Source organism: Coregonus clupeaformis, unplaced genomic scaffold, assembly GCF_020615455.1.
Source record: "Coregonus clupeaformis isolate EN_2021a unplaced genomic scaffold, ASM2061545v1 scaf1948, whole genome shotgun sequence".
NCBI lineage: Eukaryota > Metazoa > Chordata > Actinopteri > Salmoniformes > Salmonidae > Coregonus > Coregonus clupeaformis.
In genome coordinates, this window is record NW_025535402.1 from 36,373 (window position 1) to 57,500 (window position 21,128).

General features: G+C 47.2%; 1 protein-coding gene across 1 annotated transcript in view; it reads right to left on the reverse strand.

Annotated features, from left to right (window-relative positions):
• LOC121559653 (calcium/calmodulin-dependent protein kinase type II delta 2 chain) overlaps positions 1–21,128 on the reverse strand; it is a gene marked incomplete at its 5' end in the record, with an annotated part of 74,153 nt that overhangs the window by 17,516 nt on the left and 35,509 nt on the right. Inside the window, 4 exon segments of the mRNA XM_045218986.1 lie at positions 4,712–4,806; positions 6,627–6,702; positions 19,706–19,804; positions 20,306–20,354. Coding sequence (XP_045074921.1) covers positions 4,712–4,806; positions 6,627–6,702; positions 19,706–19,804; positions 20,306–20,354 — 319 coding nt within the window.

A 21,128-nucleotide genomic window follows, 5' to 3' on the forward strand; every position in this document is an offset into this window, starting at 1 on the left:
GGAGGAGGAGAGAGAGAGACAGGTCTTAGTTAGCTAGTGGTAGGAGGGAGGAGAGAGAGACAGGTCTTAGTTAGCTAGTGGTAGGAGGGAGGAGAGAGAGAGACAGGTCTTAGTTAGCTAGTGGTAGGAGGGAGAGAGAGAGAGAGACAGGTCTTAGTTAGCTAGTGGTAGGAGGGAGGAGAGAGAGAGACAGGTCTTAGTTAGCTAGTGGTAGGAGGGAGGAGAGAGAGAGAGACAGGTCTTAGTTAGCTAGTGGTAGGAGGGAGGAGAGAGAGAGAGAGACAGGTCTTAGTTAGCTAGTGGTAGGAGGGAGGAGAGAGAGAGAGAGACAGGTCTTAGTTAGCTAGTGGTAGGAGGGAGGAGAGAGAGAGAGACAGGTCTTAGTTAGCTAGTGGTAGGAGGAGGGAGAGAGAGAGAGAGACAGGTCTTAGTTAGCTAGTGGTAGGAGGGAGGAGGAGAGAGAGACAGGTCTTAGTTAGCTAGTGGGAGGAGGGAGGAGAGAGAGACAGGTCTTAGTTAGCTAGTGGTAGGAGGGGAGGAGAGAGAGACAGGTCTTAGTTAGCTAGTGGTAGGAGGGAGGAGAGAGAGAGAGAGACAGGTCTTAGTTAGCTTGTGGTAGGAGGGAGGAGAGAGAGAGAGACAGGTCTTAGTTAGCTAGTGGTAGGAGGGAGGAGAGAGAGACAGGTCTTAGTTAGCTAGTGGTAGGAGGGAGGAGGAGAGAGAGAGACAGGTCTTAGTTAGCTAGTGGTAGGAGGGAGGAGGAGAGAGAGAGACAGGTCTTAGTTAGCTAGTGGTAGGAGGGAGGAGGAGAGAGAGACAGGTCTTAGTTAGCTAGTGGTAGGAGGGAGGAGGAGAGAGAGAGACAGGTCTTAGTTAGCTAGTGGTAGGAGGGAGGAGGAGAGAGAGACAGGTCTTAGTTAGCTAGTGGTAGGAGGGAGGAGAGAGAGAGAGACAGGTCTTAGTTAGCTAGTGGTAGGAGGGAGGAGAGAGAGACAGGTCTTAGTTAGCTAGTGGTAGGAGGGAGGAGGAGAGAGAGAGACAGGTCTTAGTTAGCTAGTGGTAGGAGGGAGGAGAGAGAGACAGGTCTTAGTTAGCTAGTGGTAGGAGGGAGGAGAGAGAGACAGGTCTTAGTTAGCTAGTGGTAGGAGGGAGGAGAGAGAGACAGGTCTTAGTTAGCTAGTGGTAGGAGGGGAGGAGAGAGAGAGACAGGTGTTAGTTAGCTAGTGGTAGGAGGGAGGAGAGAGAGAGAGACAGGTCTTAGTTAGCTAGTGGTAGGAGGGAGGAGAGAGAGACAGGTCTTAGTTAGCTAGTGGTAGGAGGGAGGAGGAGAGAGAGACAGGTCTTAGTTAGCTAGTGGTAGGAGGGAGGAGAGAGAGACAGGTCTTAGTTAGCTAGTGGTAGGAGGGAGGAGGAGAGAGAGAGACAGGTCTTAGTTAGCTAGTGGTAGGAGGGAGGAGAGAGAGAGAGAGAGGTCTTAACTAGCTAGTGGTAGGAGGGAGGAGGAGAGAGAGAGACAGGTCTTAGTTAGCTAGTGGTAGGAGGGAGGAGAGAGAGAGAGAGAGGTCTTAGTTAGCTAGTGGTAGGAGGGAGGAGAGAGAGAGACAGGTCTTAGTTAGCTAGTGGTAGGAGGGAGGAGAGAGAGACAGGTCTTAGTTAGCTAGTGGTAGGAGGGAGGAGAGAGAGAGACAGGTCTTAGTTAGCTAGTGGTAGGAGGGAGGAGGAGAGAGAGACAGGTCTTAGTTAGCTAGTGGTAGGAGGGAGGAGAGAGAGACAGGTCTTAGTTAGCTAGTGGTAGGAGGGAGGAGAGAGAGAGAGAGACAGGTCTTAGTTAGCTAGTGGTAGGAGGGAGGAGGAGAGAGAGACAGGTCTTAGTTAGCTAGTGGTAGGAGGGAGGAGGAGAGAGAGAGACAGGTCTTAGTTAGCTAGTGGTAGGAGGGAGGAGGAGAGAGAGAGACAGGTCTTAGTTAGCTAGTGGTAGGAGGGAGGAGAGAGAGACAGGTCTTAGTTAGCTAGTGGTAGGAGGGAGGAGAGAGAGAGACAGGTCTTAGTTAGCTAGTGGTAGGAGGGAGGAGAGAGAGAGAGACAGGTCTTAGTTAGCTAGTGGTAGGAGGGAGGAGGAGAGAGAGAGGTCTTAGTTAGCTAGTGGTAGGAGGGAGGAGAGAGAGAGAGGTCTTAGTTAGCTAGTGGTAGGAGGGAGGAGAGAGAGAGACAGGTCTTAGTTAGCTAGTGGTAGGAGGGAGGAGAGAGAGAGACAGGTCTTAGTTAGCTAGTGGTAGGAGGGAGGAGAGAGAGAGAGGTCTTAGTTAGCTAGTGGTAGGAGGGAGGAGAGAGAGAGACAGGTCTTAGTTAGCTAGTGGTAGGAGGGAGGAGGAGAGAGAGACAGGTCTTAGTTAGCTAGTGGTAGGAGGGGAGGGAGAGAGAGAGACAGGTCTTAGTTAGCTAGTGGTAGGAGGGAGGAGAGAGAGACAGGTCTTAGTTAGCTAGTGGTAGGAGGGAGGAGAGAGAGACAGGTCTTAGTTAGCTAGTGGTAGGAGGGAGGAGAGAGAGAGACAGGTCTTAGTTAGCTAGTGGTAGGAGGGAGGAGAGAGAGAGAGACAGGTCTTAGTTAGCTAGTGGTAGGAGGGAGGAGAGAGAGAGACAGGTCTTAGTTAGCTAGTGGTAGGAGGGAGGAGGAGAGAGAGACAGGTCTTAGTTAGCTAGTGGTAGGAGGGAGGAGAAAGAGAGACAGGTCTTAGTTAGCTAGTGGTAGGAGGGAGGAGGAGAGAGAGAGACAGGTCTTAGTTAGCTAGTGGTAGGAGGGAGGAGAGAGAGAGAGACAGGTCTTAGTTAGCTAGTGGTAGGAGGGAGGAGAGAGAGACAGGTCTTAGTTAGCTAGTGGTAGGAGGGAGGAGGAGAGAGAGACAGGTCTTAGTTAGCTAGTGGTAGGAGGGAGGAGAGAGAGACAGGTCTTAGTTAGCTAGTGGTAGGAGGGAGGAGAGAGAGAGAGAGACAGGTCTTAGTTAGCTAGTGGTAGGAGGGAGGAGAGAGAGACAGGTCTTAGTTAGCTAGTGGTAGGAGGGAGGAGGAGAGAGAGACAGGTCTTAGTTAGCTAGTGGTAGGAGGGAGGAGAGAGAGACAGGTCTTAGTTAGCTAGTGGTAGGAGGGAGGAGAGAGAGAGAGACAGGTCTTAGTTAGCTAGTGGTAGGAGGGAGGAGAGAGAGAGAGAGACAGGTCTTAGTTAGCTAGTGGTAGGAGGGAGGAGGAGAGAGAGACAGGTCTTAGTTAGCTAGTGGTAGGAGGGAGGAGAGAGAGACAGGTCTTAGTTAGCTAGTGGTAGGAGGGAGGAGAGAGAGAGAGAGACAGGTCTTAGTTAGCTAGTGGTAGGAGGGAGGAGGAGAGAGAGAGAGAGGTCTTAGTTAGCTAGTGGTAGGAGGGAGGAGAGAGAGAGAGACAGGTCTTAGTTAGCTAGTGGTAGGAGGGAGGAGGAGAGAGAGACAGGTCTTAGTTAGCTAGTGGTAGGAGGGAGGAGGAGAGAGAGAGACAGGTCTTAGTTAGCTAGTGGTAGGAGGGAGGAGGAGAGAGAGAGAGACAGGTCTTAGTTAGCTAGTGGTAGGAGGGAGGAGGAGAGAGAGAGAGACAGGTCTTAGTTAGCTAGTGGTAGGAGGGAGGAGGAGAGAGAGAGAGACAGGTCTTAGTTAGCTAGTGGTAGGAGGGAGGAGGAGAGAGAGACAGGTCTTAGTTAGCTAGTGGTAGGAGGGAGGAGGAGAGAGAGACAGGTCTTAGTTAGCTAGTGGTAGGAGGGAGGAGAGAGAGAGACAGGTCTTAGTTAGCTAGTGGTAGGAGGGAGGAGAGAGAGAGAGACAGGTCTTAGTTAGCTAGTGGTAGGAGGGAGGAGAGAGAGAGAGACAGGTCTTAGTTAGCTAGTGGTAGGAGGGAGGAGAGAGAGAGAGACAGGTCTTAGTTAGCTAGTGGTAGGAGGGAGGAGAGAGAGAGAGAGAGAGAGAGGTCTTAGTTAGCTAGTGGTAGGAGGGAGGAGAGAGAGAGAGAGAAAGACAGGTCTTAGTTAGCTAGTGGTAGGAGGGAGGAGAGAGAGACAGGTCTTAGTTAGCTAGTGGGAGTTGTAGTTCTCAGTAACAGACACAAACAGACACAAACAGACAGAATTATTAATCAATAGCTAATCAATAACTACTAAACAATACCCGGTCATAAATTATACTAATCAATACATCTACTAATCCATAGCTGATCAATACCTCTACTAATCAATAGATGATCAATACCTCTACTAATCAATACCTCTACTAATCAATAGTTGATCAATACCTCTACTAACCAATAGCTGATCAATACCTCTACTAATCAATAATGATCAATACCTCTACTAATCAATACCTCTACTAATCAATAGTTGATCAATACCTCTACTAACCAATAGCTGATCAATACCTCTACTTACCAATAGCTTATCGATAGCTCTACCAATCAATAGCTGATCAATACCTCTACTAACCAATAGCTGATCAATACCTCTACTAATCAATAGATGATCAATACCTCTACTAATCAATACCTCTACTAATCAATAGTTGATCAATACCTCTACTAACCAATAGCTGATCAATACCTCTACTTACCAATAGCTGATCGATAGCTCTACCAATCAATAGCTGATCAATATCTCTAATCAATAACTGTAAGTTATCAATGACTCTACTGATGAATGTGTTACCGTTGTGGAAGTAGAAGCGATGGAAGTCATGTCCCTCCACCAGGTTCCCCAGAGCTTCTGGCTCAAACGACGTCAGACCCGGATCACAGATCTTCCTGTTGGAAACAAACACAGGCTGCTGTGCTAAATGGCACCCTATTCCCTATACAGTGCACTACTTTAGACCAGAGAATGGCACCATATTCCCTATATAGTGCACTACTTTAGACCAGAGAATGGCACCCTATTCCCTATATAGTGCACTACTTTAGACCAGAGAATGGCACCCTATTCCCTATATAGTGCACTACTTTAGACCAGAGAATGGCACCCTATTCCCTATATAGTGCACTACTTTAGACCAGAGAATGGCACCCTATTCCCTATATAGTGCACTACTTTAGACCAGAGAATGGCACCCTATTCCCTATATAGTGCACTACTTTAGACCAGAGAATGGCACCCTATTCCCTATACAGTGCACTACTTTAGACCAGAGAATAGCACCCTATTCCCTATATAGTGCACTACTTTAGACCAGAGAATGGCACCCTATTCCCTAGATAGTGCACTACTTTAGACCAGAGAATGGCACCCTATTCCCTATATAGTGCACTACTTTAGACCAGAGAATGGCACCCTATTCCATATAGTGCACTACTTTAGACCAGAGAATGGCACCCTATTCCCTATATAGTGCACTACTTTAGACCAGAGAATGGCACCCTATTCCCTATAGTGCACTACTTTAGACCAGAGAATGGCACCCTATTCCCTATATAGTGCACTACTTTAGACCAGAGAATGGCACCCTATTCCCTATATAGTGCACTACTTTAGACCAGAGAATGGCACCCTATTCCCTATATAGTGCACTACTTTAGACCAGAGAATGGCACCCTATTCCCTATATAGTGCACTACTTTAGACCAGAGAATGGCACCCTATTCCCATATAGTGCACTACTTTAGCCCAGAGAATGGCACCCTATTCCCTATAGTGCACTACTTTAGACCAGAGAATGGCACCCTATTCCCTATATAGTGCACTACTTTAGACCAGAGAATGGCACCCTATTCCCTATATAGTGCACTACTTCAGACCAGGGTCCATAGCAATACATTAATAAAAGGTGTGACATCACACCACAGGCCGTGTTCCAGAGCATCACATCCATGATGCATTGTGGGTAAATTGTTACTGTATGATCATCAAGGTGATTTGTAGTAGATCAGTGAGCTGGCAGTCAGCTGCAATGGTGGAACAACAAGCCCAAAGAACCAGAGTTACACACACACACACACACACACACACACACACATATCTCCTAGCCCTAAACACACACACACACACACACACACACACACACACACAGACACATCTCCTAGCCCTAAGCACGCACGCACACACACACACACACACACACACACACACACACATCTCCTAGCCCTAAACACACACACACACATCTCCTAGCCCTAAACACACACACACACATCTCCTAGCCCTAAACACACACACACACACACACACACACACACACAGAGACACATCTCCTAGCCCTAAGCACGCACACACACACACACACACACACACACATCTCCTAGCCCTAAACACACACACACACACACACACACACACACACACACACACACACACACACACACACACACACACACACACACACACACACACACACATCTCCTAGCCCTAAACACACACACACACACACACACACACACACACACACAGACACATCTCCTAGCCCTAAGCACGACACACACACACACACACATCTCCTAGCCCTAAAACACACACACACACACACACACACACACACACACACACACAGACACATCTCCTAGCCCTAAACACACACACACACACACACACACACACATGTCCTCGCCCTAAGCACACACACAGCAGGACTCACGCGTAGGCCTCGAAGTCTCCGTTGTTGATGGATTCGATCAGCAGCTCTGTGACTTTGATAATTTCCTGCTTCCGAGCTGCAACACACAAACACAACCACAACATCACCACAACCTCACCACAACCTCACCACAACATCACCACAGCCTCACCACAACATCACCACAACATCACCACAACATCACCACAACATCACCACAACCTCACCACAACCTCACCACAACATCACCACAACCTCACCACAACATAACCACAACCTCACCACAACCTCAGGTCAACATTAGTCCAACATAGGGTTGTAACATTCCGGTAGCTTTCCCGAAATCCTGTTTGAAGGGTTCCATTTTTTTTCTTCAGATTTCTGGAAATCCTGGGAATTTTGGGAAAACTACTGGAATTTTGCAACCTTATCCCAACACCAGCCCAACCTAAGTCTGCTAACCAACAGACGTCTATTCAACGTCAATCTTAATGTCAATATAACCTCAGTACAACGTCAGACAAACATCTACGTATTTAACGTCAGTGTGAAGTCGAATAATCTGACATACATTACCTCATGGCTGCTGGTCCTGTTCCAACATAACCCAATCTGACATACATTACCTCATGGCTGCTGGTCCTGTTCCAACATAACCCAATCTGACATACATTACCTCATGGCTGCTGGTCCTGTTCCAACATAACCCAATCTGACATACATTACCTCATGGCTGCTGGTCCTGTTCCAACATAACCCAATCTGACATACATTAACTCATGGCTGCTGGTCCTGTTCCAACATAACCCAATCTGACATACATTACCTCATGGCTAATGGTCCTGTTCCAACATAACCCAATCTGACATACATTAACTCATGGCTGCTGGTCCTGTTCCAACATAACCCAATCTGACATACATTAACTCATGGCTGCTGGTCCCGTTCCAACATAACCCAATCTGACATACATTACCTCATGGCTGCTGGTCCTGTTCCAACGTAACCCAATCTGACATACATTAAAACATGGCTGGTGGTCCCGCTCCAACATAACCCAATCTGACATACATTAACTCATGGCTGCTGGTCCTGTTCCAACATAACCCAATCTGACATACATTAACTCATGGCTGCTGGTCCCGTTCCAACGTAACCCAATCTGACATACATTAACTCATGGCTGCTGGTCCTGTTCCAACATAACCCAATCTGACATACATTACCTCATGGCTGCTGGTCCTGTTCCAACATAACCCAATCTGACATACATTAACTCATGGCTGCTGGTCCCGTTCCAACATAACCCAATCTGACATACATTAACTCATGGCTGCTGGTCCTGTTCCAACATAACCCAATCTGACATACATTACCTCATGGCTGCTGGTCCTGTTCCAACGTAACCCAATCTGACATACATTAACTCATGGCTGCTGGTCCCGTTCCAACATAACCCAATCTGACATACATTACCTCATGGCTGCTGGTCCTGTTCCAACATAACCCAATCTGACATACATTAACTCATGGCTGCTGGTCCCGTTCTAACATAACCCAATCTGACATACATTAACTCATGGCTGCTGGTCCCGTTCTAACATAACCCAATCTGACATACATTAACTCATGGCTGCTGGTCCTGTTCCAACATAACCCAATCTGACATACATTACCTCATGGCTGCTGGTCCTGTTCCAACATAACCCAATCTGACATACATTACCTCATGGCTGCTGGTCCCGTTCCAACATAACCCAATCTGACATACATTACCTCATGGCTGCTGGTCCTGTTCCAACATAACCCAATCTGACATACATTAAAACATGGCTGCTGGTCCCGTTCCAACATAACCCAATCTGACATACATTAACTCATGGCTGCTGGTCCATTCCAACATAACCCAATCTGACATACATTAACTCATGGCTGCTGGTCCTGTTCCAACATAACCCAATCTGACATGCATTACCTCATGGCTGCTGGTCCTGTTCCAACATAACCCAATCTGACATACATTAACTCATGGCTGGTGGTCCTGTTCCAACATAACCCAATCTGACATACATTAATTCATGGCTGCTGGTCCTGTTCCAACATAACCCAATCTGACATACATTAACTCATGGCTGCTGGTCCTGTTTCAACATAACCCAATCTGTCATACATTAACTCATGGCTGCTGGTCCTGTTCCAACATAACCCAATCTGACATACATTACCTCATGGCTGCTGGTCCTGTTCCAACATAACCCAATCTGACATACATTAAAACATGGCTGCTGGTCCCGTTCCAACATAACCTAATCTGACATACATTAAAACATGGCTGCTGGTCCTGTTCCAACATAACCCAATCTGACATACATTACCTCATGGCTGCTGGTCCTGTTCCAACATAACCCAATCTGACATACATTACCTCATGGCTGCTGGTCCTGTTCCAACATAACCCAATCTGACATACATTACCTCATGGCTGCTGGTCCTGTTCCAACATAACCCAATCTGACATACCTCATGGCTGCTGGTCCTGTTCCAACATAACCCAATCTGACATACATTAACTCATGGCTGCTGGTCCTGTTCCAACATAACCCAATCTGACATACATTACCTCATGGCTAATGGTCCTGTTCCAACATAACCCAATCTGACATACATTAACTCATGGCTGCTGGTCCTGTTCCAACATAACCCAATCTGACATACATTAACTCATGGCTGCTGGTCCCGTTCCAACATAACCCAATCTGACATACATTACCTCATGGCTGCTGGTCCTGTTCCAACATAACCCAATCTGACATACATTAACTCATGGCTGCTGGTCCCGTTCCAACATAACCCAATCTGACATACATTACCTCATGGCTGCTGGTCCTGTTCCAACGTAACCCAATCTGACATACATTAAAACATGGCTGGTGGTCCCGTTCCAACATAACCCAATCTGACATACATTAACTCATGGCTGCTGGTCCTGTTCCAACATAACCCAATCTGACATACATTAACTCATGGCTGCTGGTCCCGTTCCAACGTAACCCAATCTGACATACATTAACTCATGGCTGCTGGTCCTGTTCCAACATAACCCAATCTGACATACATTACCTCATGGCTGCTGGTCCTGTTCCAACATAACCCAATCTGACATACATTAACTCATGGCTGCTGGTCCCGTTCCAACATAACCCAATCTGACATACATTAACTCATGGCTGCTGGTCCTGTTCCAACATAACCCAATCTGACATACATTACCTCATGGCTGCTGGTCCTGTTCCAACGTAACCCAATCTGACATACATTAACTCATGGCTGCTGGTCCCGTTCCAACATAACCCAATCTGACATACATTACCTCATGGCTGCTGGTCCTGTTCCAACATAACCCAATCTGACATACATTAACTCATGGCTGCTGGTCCCGTTCTAACATAACCCAATCTGACATACATTAACTCATGGCTGCTGGTCCCGTTCTAACATAACCCAATCTGACATACATTAACTCATGGCTGCTGGTCCTGTTCCAACATAACCCAATCTGACATACATTACCTCATGGCTGCTGGTCCTGTTCCAACATAACCCAATCTGACATACATTACCTCATGGCTGCTGGTCCCGTTCCAACATAACCCAATCTGACATACATTACCTCATGGCTGCTGGTCCTGTTCCAACATAACCCAATCTGACATACATTAAAACATGGCTGCTGGTCCCGTTCCAACATAACCCAATCTGACATACATTAACTCATGGCTGCTGGTCCATTCCAACATAACCCAATCTGACATACATTAACTCATGGCTGCTGGTCCTGTTCCAACATAACCCAATCTGACATACATTACCTCATGGCTGCTGGTCCTGTTCCAACATAACCCAATCTGACATACATTAACTCATGGCTGGTGGTCCTGTTCCAACATAACCCAATCTGACATACATTAATTCATGGCTGCTGGTCCTGTTCCAACATAACCCAATCTGACATACATTAACTCATGGCTGCTGGTCCTGTTTCAACATAACCCAATCTGTCATACATTAACTCATGGCTGCTGGTCCTGTTCCAACATAACCCAATCTGACATACATTACCTCATGGCTGCTGGTCCTGTTCCAACATAACCCAATCTGACATACATTAAAACATGGCTGCTGGTCCCGTTCCAACATAACCTAATCTGACATACATTAAAACATGGCTGCTGGTCCTGTTCCAACATAACCCAATCTGACATACATTAAAACATGGCCGCCGGTAAACTGTGGTGCAGGATTTAAAGAATTAGGAATGGAATGCACAACATAAGTTATTATAACGTAAAAAATGTATTTGTTATTTTATTTTATTTATGTATTTATTAATATATGAAAGGTATTATTTCAGTTGTCTAAAACTCATAGACTGTAGGATAAAATAAAATCTGTTAATTTCCCAAAAATTCCCAGATTTTCCAGTAATTACGGATGGAAGATTCCCGGAATAAGGATGGAATATGCAGGAAATCAGAAAATCTGGAAATCCTCCAACCGGGAGTTTCTGATTTTTTTTTTTTTGGAGGGGATCATCAGGCAAAAGTCTGGCAAGAATAATAACGTTAATAATAACAATAAAAATAATATGAATACCAATAATAATACCAATAATAACAACAACAATAATAACAATAATAAAAACATTAAACAAATAATAATAATAATAATAACAATAATATAACATTATAATAATTAATAATAAAAACAATAACAATAACATATTATATTATACAATAATAATAACAATTAACAACAACAATAATAACAACAATAACAACTACAATAATAACAATAATAATAACAATAATAATAATAATAATAACAATAACAATAATAATAATAATAATAACAACAATAATACTAATACTAATAATAACAATAACAATAAGCCTAATACCCATAACTATAAAAATAACAATAAATCATATTATTAACAATAACAACAGCAATGATAATAATAACAATAATAATAATTACAATAATAATCATAATAACACGTTTACTTTCTGGCACCCTATTCCCTATAGTACACTACTTTAGACCAGAGCCCAATGGGCCCTGGCACCCTATTCCCTATAGTACACTACTTTAGACCAGAGCCCAATGGGCCCTGGCACCCTATTCCCTATAGTACACTACTTTAGACCAGAGCCCAATGGGCCCTGGCACCCTATTCCCTATAGTACACTACTTTGAGACCAGAGCCCAATGGGCCCTGGCACCCTATTCCCTATAGTACACTACTTTAGACCAGAGCCCAATGGGCCCTGGCACCCTATTCCCTATAGTACACTACTTTTGAGACCAGAGCCCAATGGGCCCTGGCACCCTATTCCCTATAGTACACTACTTTAGACCAGAGCCCAATGGGCCCTGGCACCCTATTCCCTATAGTACACTACTTTTAGACCAGAGCCCAATGGGCCCTGGCACCCTATTCCCTATAGTACACTACTTTAGACCAGAGCCCAATGGGCCCTGGCACCCTATTCCCTATAGTACACTACTTTAGACCAGAGCCCAATGGGCCCTGGCACCCTATTCCCTATAGTACACTACTTTAGACCAGAGCCCAATGGGCCCTGGCACCCTATTCCCTATAGTACACTACTTTAGACCAGAGCCCAATGGGCCCTGGCACCCTATTCCCTATAGTACACTACTTTGAGACCGGAGCCCAATGGGCCCTGGCACCCTATTCCTATAGTACACTACTTTAGACCGGAGCCCAATGGGCCCTGGCACCCTATTCCCTATAGTACACTACTTTAGACCGGAGCCCAATGGGCCCTGGCACCCTATTCCCTATAGTACACTACTTTAGACCGGATCCCAATGGGCCCTGGCACCCTATTCCCTATAGTACACTACTTTAGACCGGAGCCCAATGGGCCCTGGCACCCTATTCCCTATAGTACACTACTTTGGAGACCAGAGCCCAATGGGCCCTGGCACCCTATTCCCTATAGTACACTACTTTAGACCAGAGCCCAATGGGCCCTGGCACCCTATTCCCTATAGTACACTACTTTAGACCAGAGCCCAATGGGCCCTGGCACCCTATTCCCTATAGTACACTACTTTAGACCAGAGCCCAATGGGCCCTGGCACCCTATTCCCTATAGTACACTACTTTATGACCAGAGCCCAATGGGCCCTGGCACCCTATTCCCTATAGTACACTACTTTAGACCAGAGCCCAATGGGCCCTGGCACCCTATTCCCTATAGTACACTACTTTACACCAGAGCCCAATGGGCCCTGGCACCCTATTCCCTATAGTACACTACTTTAGACCAGAGCCCAATGGGCCCTGGCACCCCTATTCCCTATAGTACACTACTTTAGACCAGAGCCCAATGGGCCCTGGCACCCTATTCCCTATAGTACACTACTTTAGACCAGAGCCCAATGGGCCCTGGCACCCTATTCCCTATAGTACACTACTTTAGACCAGAGCCCAATGGGCCCTGGCACCCTATTCCCTATAGTACACTACTTTAGACCAGAGCCCAATGGGCCCTGGCACCCTATTCCTATAGTACACTACTTTAGACCAGAGCCCAATGGGCCCTGGCACCCTATTCCCTATAGTACACTACTTTAGACCAGAGCCCAATGGGCCCTGGCACCCTATTCCCTATAGTACACTACTTTAGACCAGAGCCCAATGGGCCCTGGCACCCTATTCCCTATAGTACACTACTTTAGACCAGAGCCCAATGGGCCCTGGCACCCTATTCCCTATAGTACACTACTTTAGACCAGAGCCCAATGGGCCCTGGCACCCTATTCCCTATAGTACACTACTTTAGGCCAGAGCCCAATGGGCCCTGGCACCCTATTCCCTATAGTACACTACTTTAGACCAGAGCCCAATGGGCCCTGGCACCCTATTCCCTATAGTACACTACTTTAGACCAGAGCCCAATGGGCCCTGGCACCCTATTCCCTATAGTACACTACTTTTGAGACCAGAGCCCAATGGGCCCTGGCACCCTATTCCCTATAGTACACTACTTTAGACCGGAGCCCAATGGGCCCTGGCACCCTATTCCCTATAGTACACTACTTTAGACCGGAGCCCAATGGGCCCTGGCACCCTATTCCCTATAGTACACTACTTTAGACCGGATCCCAATGGGCCCTGGCACCCTATTCCCCTATAGTACACTACTTTAGACCAGAGCCCAATGGGCCCTGGCACCCTATTCCCTATAGTACACTACTTTAGACCAGAGCCCAATGGGCCCTGGCACCCTATTCCCTATAGTACACTACTTTAGACCCAGAGCCCAATGGGCCCTGGCACCCTATTCCCTATAGTACACTACTTTAGACCAGAGCCCAATGGGCCCTGGCACCCTATTCCCTATAGTACACTACTTTAGACCAGAGCCCAATGGGCCCTGGCACCCTATTCCCTATAGTACACTACTTTAGACCAGAGCCCAATGGGCCCTGGCACCCTATTCCCTATAGTACACTACTTTAGACCAGAGCCCAATGGGCCCTGGCACCCTATTCCCTATAGTACACTACTTTAGACCAGAGCCCAATGGGCCCTGGCACCCTATTCCCTATAGTACACTACTTTAAACCAGAGCCCAATGGGCCCTGGCACCCTATTCCCTATAGTACACTACTTTAGACCAGAGCCCAATGGGCCCTGGCACCCTATTCCCTATAGTACACTACTTTAGACCAGAGCCCAATGGGCCCTGGCACCCTATTCCCTATAGTACACTACTTTAGACCAGAGCCCAATGGGCCCTGGCACCCTATTCCCTATAGTACACTACTTTAGACCGGAGCCCAATGGGCCCTGGCACCCTATTCCCTATAGTACACTACTTTAGACCGGAGCCCAATGGGCCCTGGCACCCTATTCCCTATAGTACACTACTTTAGACCGGATCCCAATGGGCCCTGGCACCCTATTCCCTATAGTACACTACTTTAGACCAGAGCCCAATGGGCCCTGGCACCCTATTCCCTATAGTACACTACTTTAGACCAGAGCCCAATGGGCCCTGGCACCCTATTCCCTATAGTACACTACTTTAGACCAGAGCCCAATGGGCCCTGGCACCCTATTCCCTATAGTACACTACTTTAGACCAGAGCCCAATGGGCCCTGGCACCCTATTCCCTATAGTACACTACTTTAGACCAGAGCCCAATGGGCCCTGGCACCCTATTCCCTATAGTACACTACTTTAGACCAGAGCCCAATGGGCCCTGGCACCCTATTCCCTATAGTACACTACTTTAGACCAGAGCCCAATGGGCCCTGGCACCCTATTCCCTATAGTACACTACTTTAGACCGGATCCCAATGGGCCCTGGCACCCTATTCCCTATAGTACACTACTTTAGACCCGGAGCCCAATGGGCCCTGGCACCCTATTCCCTATAGTACACTACTTTAGACCAGAGCCCAATGGGCCCTGGCACCCTATTCCCTATAGTACACTACTTTAGACCAGAGCCCAATGGGCCCTGGCACCCTATTCCCTATAGTACACTACTTTAGACCAGAGCCCAATGGGCCCTGGCACCCTATTCCCTATAGTACACTACTTTAGACCAGAGCCCAATGGGCCCTGGCACCCTATTCCCTATAGTACACTACTTTAGACCAGAGCCCAATGGGCCCTGGCACCCTATTCCCTATAGTACACTACTTTAGACCAGAGCCCAATGGGCCCTGGCACCCTATTCCCTATAGTACACTACTTTAGACCAGAGCCCAATGGGCCCTGGCACCCTATTCCCTATAGTACACTACTTTAGACCAGAGCCCAATGGGCCCTGGCACCCTATTCCCTATAGTACACTACTTTACACCCAGAGCCCAATGGGCCCTGGCACCCTATTCCCTATAGTACACTACTTTAGACCAGAGCCCAATGGGCCCTGGCACCCTATTCCCTATAGTACACTACTTTAGACCAGAGCCCAATGGGCCCTGGCACCCTATTCCCTATAGTACACTACTTTAGACCAGAGCCCAATGGGCCCTGGCACCCTATTCCCTATAGTACACTACTTTAGACCAGAGCCCAATGGGCCCTGGCACCCTATTCCCTATAGTACACTACTTTAGACCAGAGCCCAATGGGCCCTGGCACCCTATTCCCTATAGTACACTACTTTAGACCAGAGCCCAATGGGCCCTGGCACCCTATTCCCTATAGTACACTACTTTAGACCAGAGCCCAATGGGCCCTGGCACCCTATTCCCTATAGTACACTACTTTAGACCAGAGCCCAATGGGCCCTGGCACCCTATTCCCTATAGTACACTACTTTAGACCAGAGCCCAATGGGCCCTGGCACCCCTATTCCCTATAGTACACTACTTTAGACCAGAGCCCAATGGGCCCTGGCACCCTATTCCCTATAGTACACTACTTTAGACCAGAGCCCAATGGGCCCTGGCACCCTATTCCCTATAGTACACTACTGCTGGTAGGGAAGAGGGTGCCATTTGGGAGAAAAAAAATGACTATGGGAGTTTGAACCGGGGTCGGGGGTCAATTCCATTTCAGTCAATTCAGGACATACAATTCCAATTATTTTCAATAAGGAAAATATGGAACTGGAATTTGGTTTACATTCTGAATTGCCTGGAATTGAAATGTAATTGACCCCAACCCTGGTTTGAGTTACCTTTACTGGTGTTAGTGCAGACTGGGAGGGGTGTTAGTGAAAAACAAAACCACCTGTCATCTGCTTAACAAACATATCTATGGCCGTGTTCCAGGCCGACTACATTGCAGACGTTGCACTGCATCAACCAATGGTTGTGGGCATCAGATTACTATATATGATGTGGTTAGCTGATATGTTAAATAGATCATCAGATTACTATATCATATGATGTGGTTAGCTGATATGTTAAATAGATCATCAGATTACTATATCATATGATGTGGTTAGCTGATATGTTAAATAGATCATCAGATTACTATATATGATGTGGTTAGCTGATATGTTAAATAGATCATCAGATTACTATATCATATGATGTGGTTAGCTGATATGTTAAATAGATCATCAGATTACTATATCATATGATGTGGTTAGCTGATATGTTAAATAGATCATCAGATTACTATATATGATGTGGTTAGCTGATATGTTAAATAGATCGTCAGATTACTATACCATATGGTGTGGTTAGCTGATATGTTATATATCTATCCAGGTGTTGTGAGATCTGGCAGGAGTCTGCAATGTAGTCAGCCTGGAAATGCGGCCTTTGACTTAATCACTTCGCCAGAAATATTGTGCGTGTTTATGGTTTATATTCTCAAGGGACAGGGGGACAGAAACAGGGGTACAGGGGACAGGTTTCTCCAGAGTGTTTGAGTGGAGGCCCAGGGGGTACAGGGGACTGGTTTCTCCAGAGTATTTCAGTGGAGGCCCAGGGGGTACAGGGGACTGGTTTCTCCAGAGTGTTTGAGTGGAGGCCCATGGGGTACAGGGGACTGGTTTCTCCAGAGTGTTTGAGTGGAGGCCCAGGGGGTACAGGGGACTGGTTTCTCCAGAGTGTTTGCGTGGAGGCCCAGGGGGTACAGGGGACAGGTTTCTCCAGAGTGTTTGAGTGGAGGCCCAGGGGGTACAGGGGACAGGTTTCTCCAGAGTATTTCAGTGGAGGCCCAGGGGGTACAGGGGACTGGTTTCTCCAGAGTGTTTGAGTGGAGGCCCAGGGGGTACAGGGGACTGGTTTCTCCAGAGTGTTTGCGTGGGGGTACAGGGGACTGGTTTCTCCAGAGTGTTTGCGTGGAGGCCCAGGGGGTACAGGGGACAGGTTTCTCAAGAGTATTTCAGTGGAGGCCCAGGGGGTAATCTGACAATTCATCTTGATGGTTGTAAAGTCGTCTCAAATAAAACTGTGAAGGACCTAGGCGTTACTCTTGACCCTGATCTCTCTTTTGACGAACATATCAAGACTGTTTCAAGGACAGCTTTTTTCCATCTACGTAACATTGCAAAAATCAGAAATTTTCTGTCCAAAAATGATGCAGAAAAATTAATCCATGCATTTGTTACTTCTAGATTAGACTACTGCAATGCTCTATTTTCCGGCTACCCGGATAAAGCACTAAATAAACTTCAGTTAGTGCTAAATACGGCTGCTAGAATCCTGACTAGAACCAAGAAATTTGATCATATTACTCCAGTGCTAGCTTCCCTACACTGGCTTCCTGTTAAGGCAAGGGCTGATTTCAAGGTTTTACTGTTAACCTATAAAGCGTTACATGGGCTTGCTCCTACCTATCTTTCCGAGTTGGTCCTGCCGTACATACCAATACGTACGCTACGGTCACAAGACGCAGGCCTCCTAATTGTCCCTAGAATTTCTAAGCAAACAGCGGGAGGCAGGGCTTTCTCCTATAGATCTCCATTTTTATGGAACAGTCTGCCTACCCATGTGAGAGACGCAGACTCGGTCTCAACCTTTAAGTCTTTACTGAAGACTTATCTCTTCAGTAGGTCATATGATTGAGTGTAGTCTGGCCCAGGAGTGTGAAGGTGAACGGAAAGGCTGGAGCAACGAACAGCCCTTGCTGTCTCTGCCGGGCCGGTTCCCCTCTCCACTGGGGTTCTCTGCCTCTAACCCTGTTGCAGGGGCTGAGTCACTGGCTTGCTGGTGCTCTTTCATGCCGTCCCTGGGAGGGTGCGTCACTTGAGTGGGTTGAGTTACTGACGTGATCTTCCTGTCTGGGTTGGCGCCCCCCTTGGTTTGTGCTGTGGTGGAGACCTCTGTGGGCTATACTCGGCCTTGTCTCAGGATTGTAAGTTGGTGGTTGGGGATATCCCTCTAGTGGTGCGGGGGCTGTGCTTTGGCGGAGTGGGTGGGGTTATATCCTTCCTGTTTGGCCCTGTCCGGGGTTTCTTCGGATGGGGCCACAGTGTCTCCGGACCGCTCCTGTCTCAGCCTCCAGTATTTATGCTGCAGTAGTTTATGTGTCGGGGGGCTGGGGGTTAGTTGGTTATACCTGGAGTACTTCTCCTGTCTTATCCAGTGTCCTGTGTGAATTTAAGTATGCTCTCTCTAATTCTCTCGTTCTCTCTTTCTCTCTGAGAACCTGAGCCCTAGGACCATACGTCAGGACTACCGGGCATGATGACACCTTGCTGTCCCCAGTCCGCCTGGCCTTGCTGCTATTCCAGTTTAAACTGTTCTGCCTGCGGTTATGGAACCCCTACCTGTCCCAGACCTGCTGTTTTAAACTCTAATGATCGGCTATGAAAAGCCAACTGAGATTTATTCCTGATTATTATTTGACCATGCTTGTCACTTATGAACATTTTTGAACATCTTGGCATGGTTCTGTTATAACCTCCACCCGGCACAGCCAGAAGAGGACTGGCCACCCCTCATAGCCTGGTTCCTCTCTAGGTTTCTTCCTAGGTTTTGCCTTTCTAGGGAGTTTTTCCTAGCCACCGTGCTTCTACACCTGCATTACTAGCTGTTTGGGGTTTTAGGCTGGGTTTCTGTACAGCACTTCGAGATATTAGCTGATGTAAGAAGGGCTATATAAAATAAAATTGATTGATTGATTGATGGGTACAGGGGACAGGTTTCTCCAGAGTGTTTGCGTGCCCAGGGGGTACAGGGGACAGGTTTCTCCAGAGTGTTTGAGTGGAGGCCCAGGGGGTACAGGGGACTGGTTTCTCCAGAGTGTTTGCGTGGAGGCCCAGGGGGTACAGAGGACTGGTTTCTCCAGAGTGTTTGAGTGGAGGCCCAGGGGGTACAGGGGACAGGTTTCTCCATAGTGTTTGAGTGGAGGCCCAGGGGGTACAGGGGACATGGCCAGGGTTTTCTACCTCAGCAGAAGGAGACTTACTCTGGACTGAGGAGGAGGGAGTAGAAGGGACACACACCCAGGGGACAGGGGACAGGTTTCTCCACAGTGGTTGATGGGAGACCCAGGAGACAGGGGACAGGGGACAGGTTTCTCTACAGTGGTTGAGGGGAGACCCAGGAGACAGTGGACAGGGGGGGACACATCCAGGGGACTTACTCTGTCCTGAAGAGGAGGGATTCCGCCTGGGCTCAGAGGACTGGGTGGAACGACCCTTAGAGCTCCACACATTACCCACCAAGTTCCCAAAACAGAGGACTGGCAGAGAGGGCAGGTGTGTATGTGTGTATGTGGGGGGTCCACATGCATTTCAAATGTAGAAAATAATTCAATTTACAGAAAGAAAAAGAAAACAGGTAAGTGTGTATAATAATAATACGTACATCTATACATCACGTATATGGAGTCTCAATCATCAGGAGGAAGAGGAGGAGGAGGAAGAGGAAGAGGAGGAGGAGAGGAGAGAAGAGGAGGAGGAGGAGGAGGAGGAAGTGGAGGAGGAGGAGGAAGAGGAAGTGGAGGAGGTGGTGGAGGAAGAGGAGGAGGAGGAAGAGGAGGAAGAGGAAGGAGGAGGAGAAAGTAGCTGAGTCAAAGGAGAGGTGGAAAGACAAATGGAAGGAGAGAGAGAGCGACAGACAGACAAAGACAGAGAGAGAGAGAGAGAGAGAGAGAGAGAGAGAGAGAGAGAGAGAGAGAGAGAGAGAGAGAGAGAGAGAGAGAAAGAGAGAGAGAGAGAAGGGGACAGACAAGTGTCCCTACCTTTGACATCGTCGTCCTCGATGATGGTGTTTGCGCTCTCTATAGACTCCTGGAGGAAAGAATGTACAGATTGATCTATAATCTGGTGTGTACACTGAGTGTACAAAACATTAGGAACACCTTCCTAATATTGAGTTGAACCCCCTTTTGCCCTCAGAATAGCCTCAATTCTTCGGGGCATGGACTCTACAAGGTGTCGAAAGCGTTCCACAGGGATGCTGGCCCATGTTGACTCCAATGCTTCCCACAGTTGGGTCAAGTTGGCTGGATGTCCTTTGGGTGGTGGACCATTCTTGATACACACGGGAAACTGTTGAGCGTGAAAAACCCAGCAGCATTGCAGTTCTTGGCACAAACCGGTGCGCCTGGCACCTACTACCATCCCACATTCAATGGCACTTTTGTCTTGCCGATTCAGCCTCTGAACGGCACACAATCCATCTCTCAATTGTCTCAAGGCTTAAAAACTCTTCTTTAACCTATCTCCTCCCCTTCATCTACACTGATTGAAGTGGATTTAACAAGTGACATCAATAAGGGATCATAGCTTCCACCTGGATTCACCTGGTCAGTCTATTTCATGGAAAGAGCAGATGTTCTTAATGTTTTGTGCACTCAGTGTATAATGGTAGTTTATAAGGATCACCATGATCTGTTTCTAAAGCAGTATCTACTCTTCCTGGGGTTTATAAGGATCCCCATTAACTATTTCTAAAGCAGCATCTACTCTTCCTGGGGTTTATAAGGATCCCCATTAACTATTTCTAAAACAGAAGCTACTCTTCCTGGGGTTTATAAGGATCCCCATTAACTATTTCTAAAA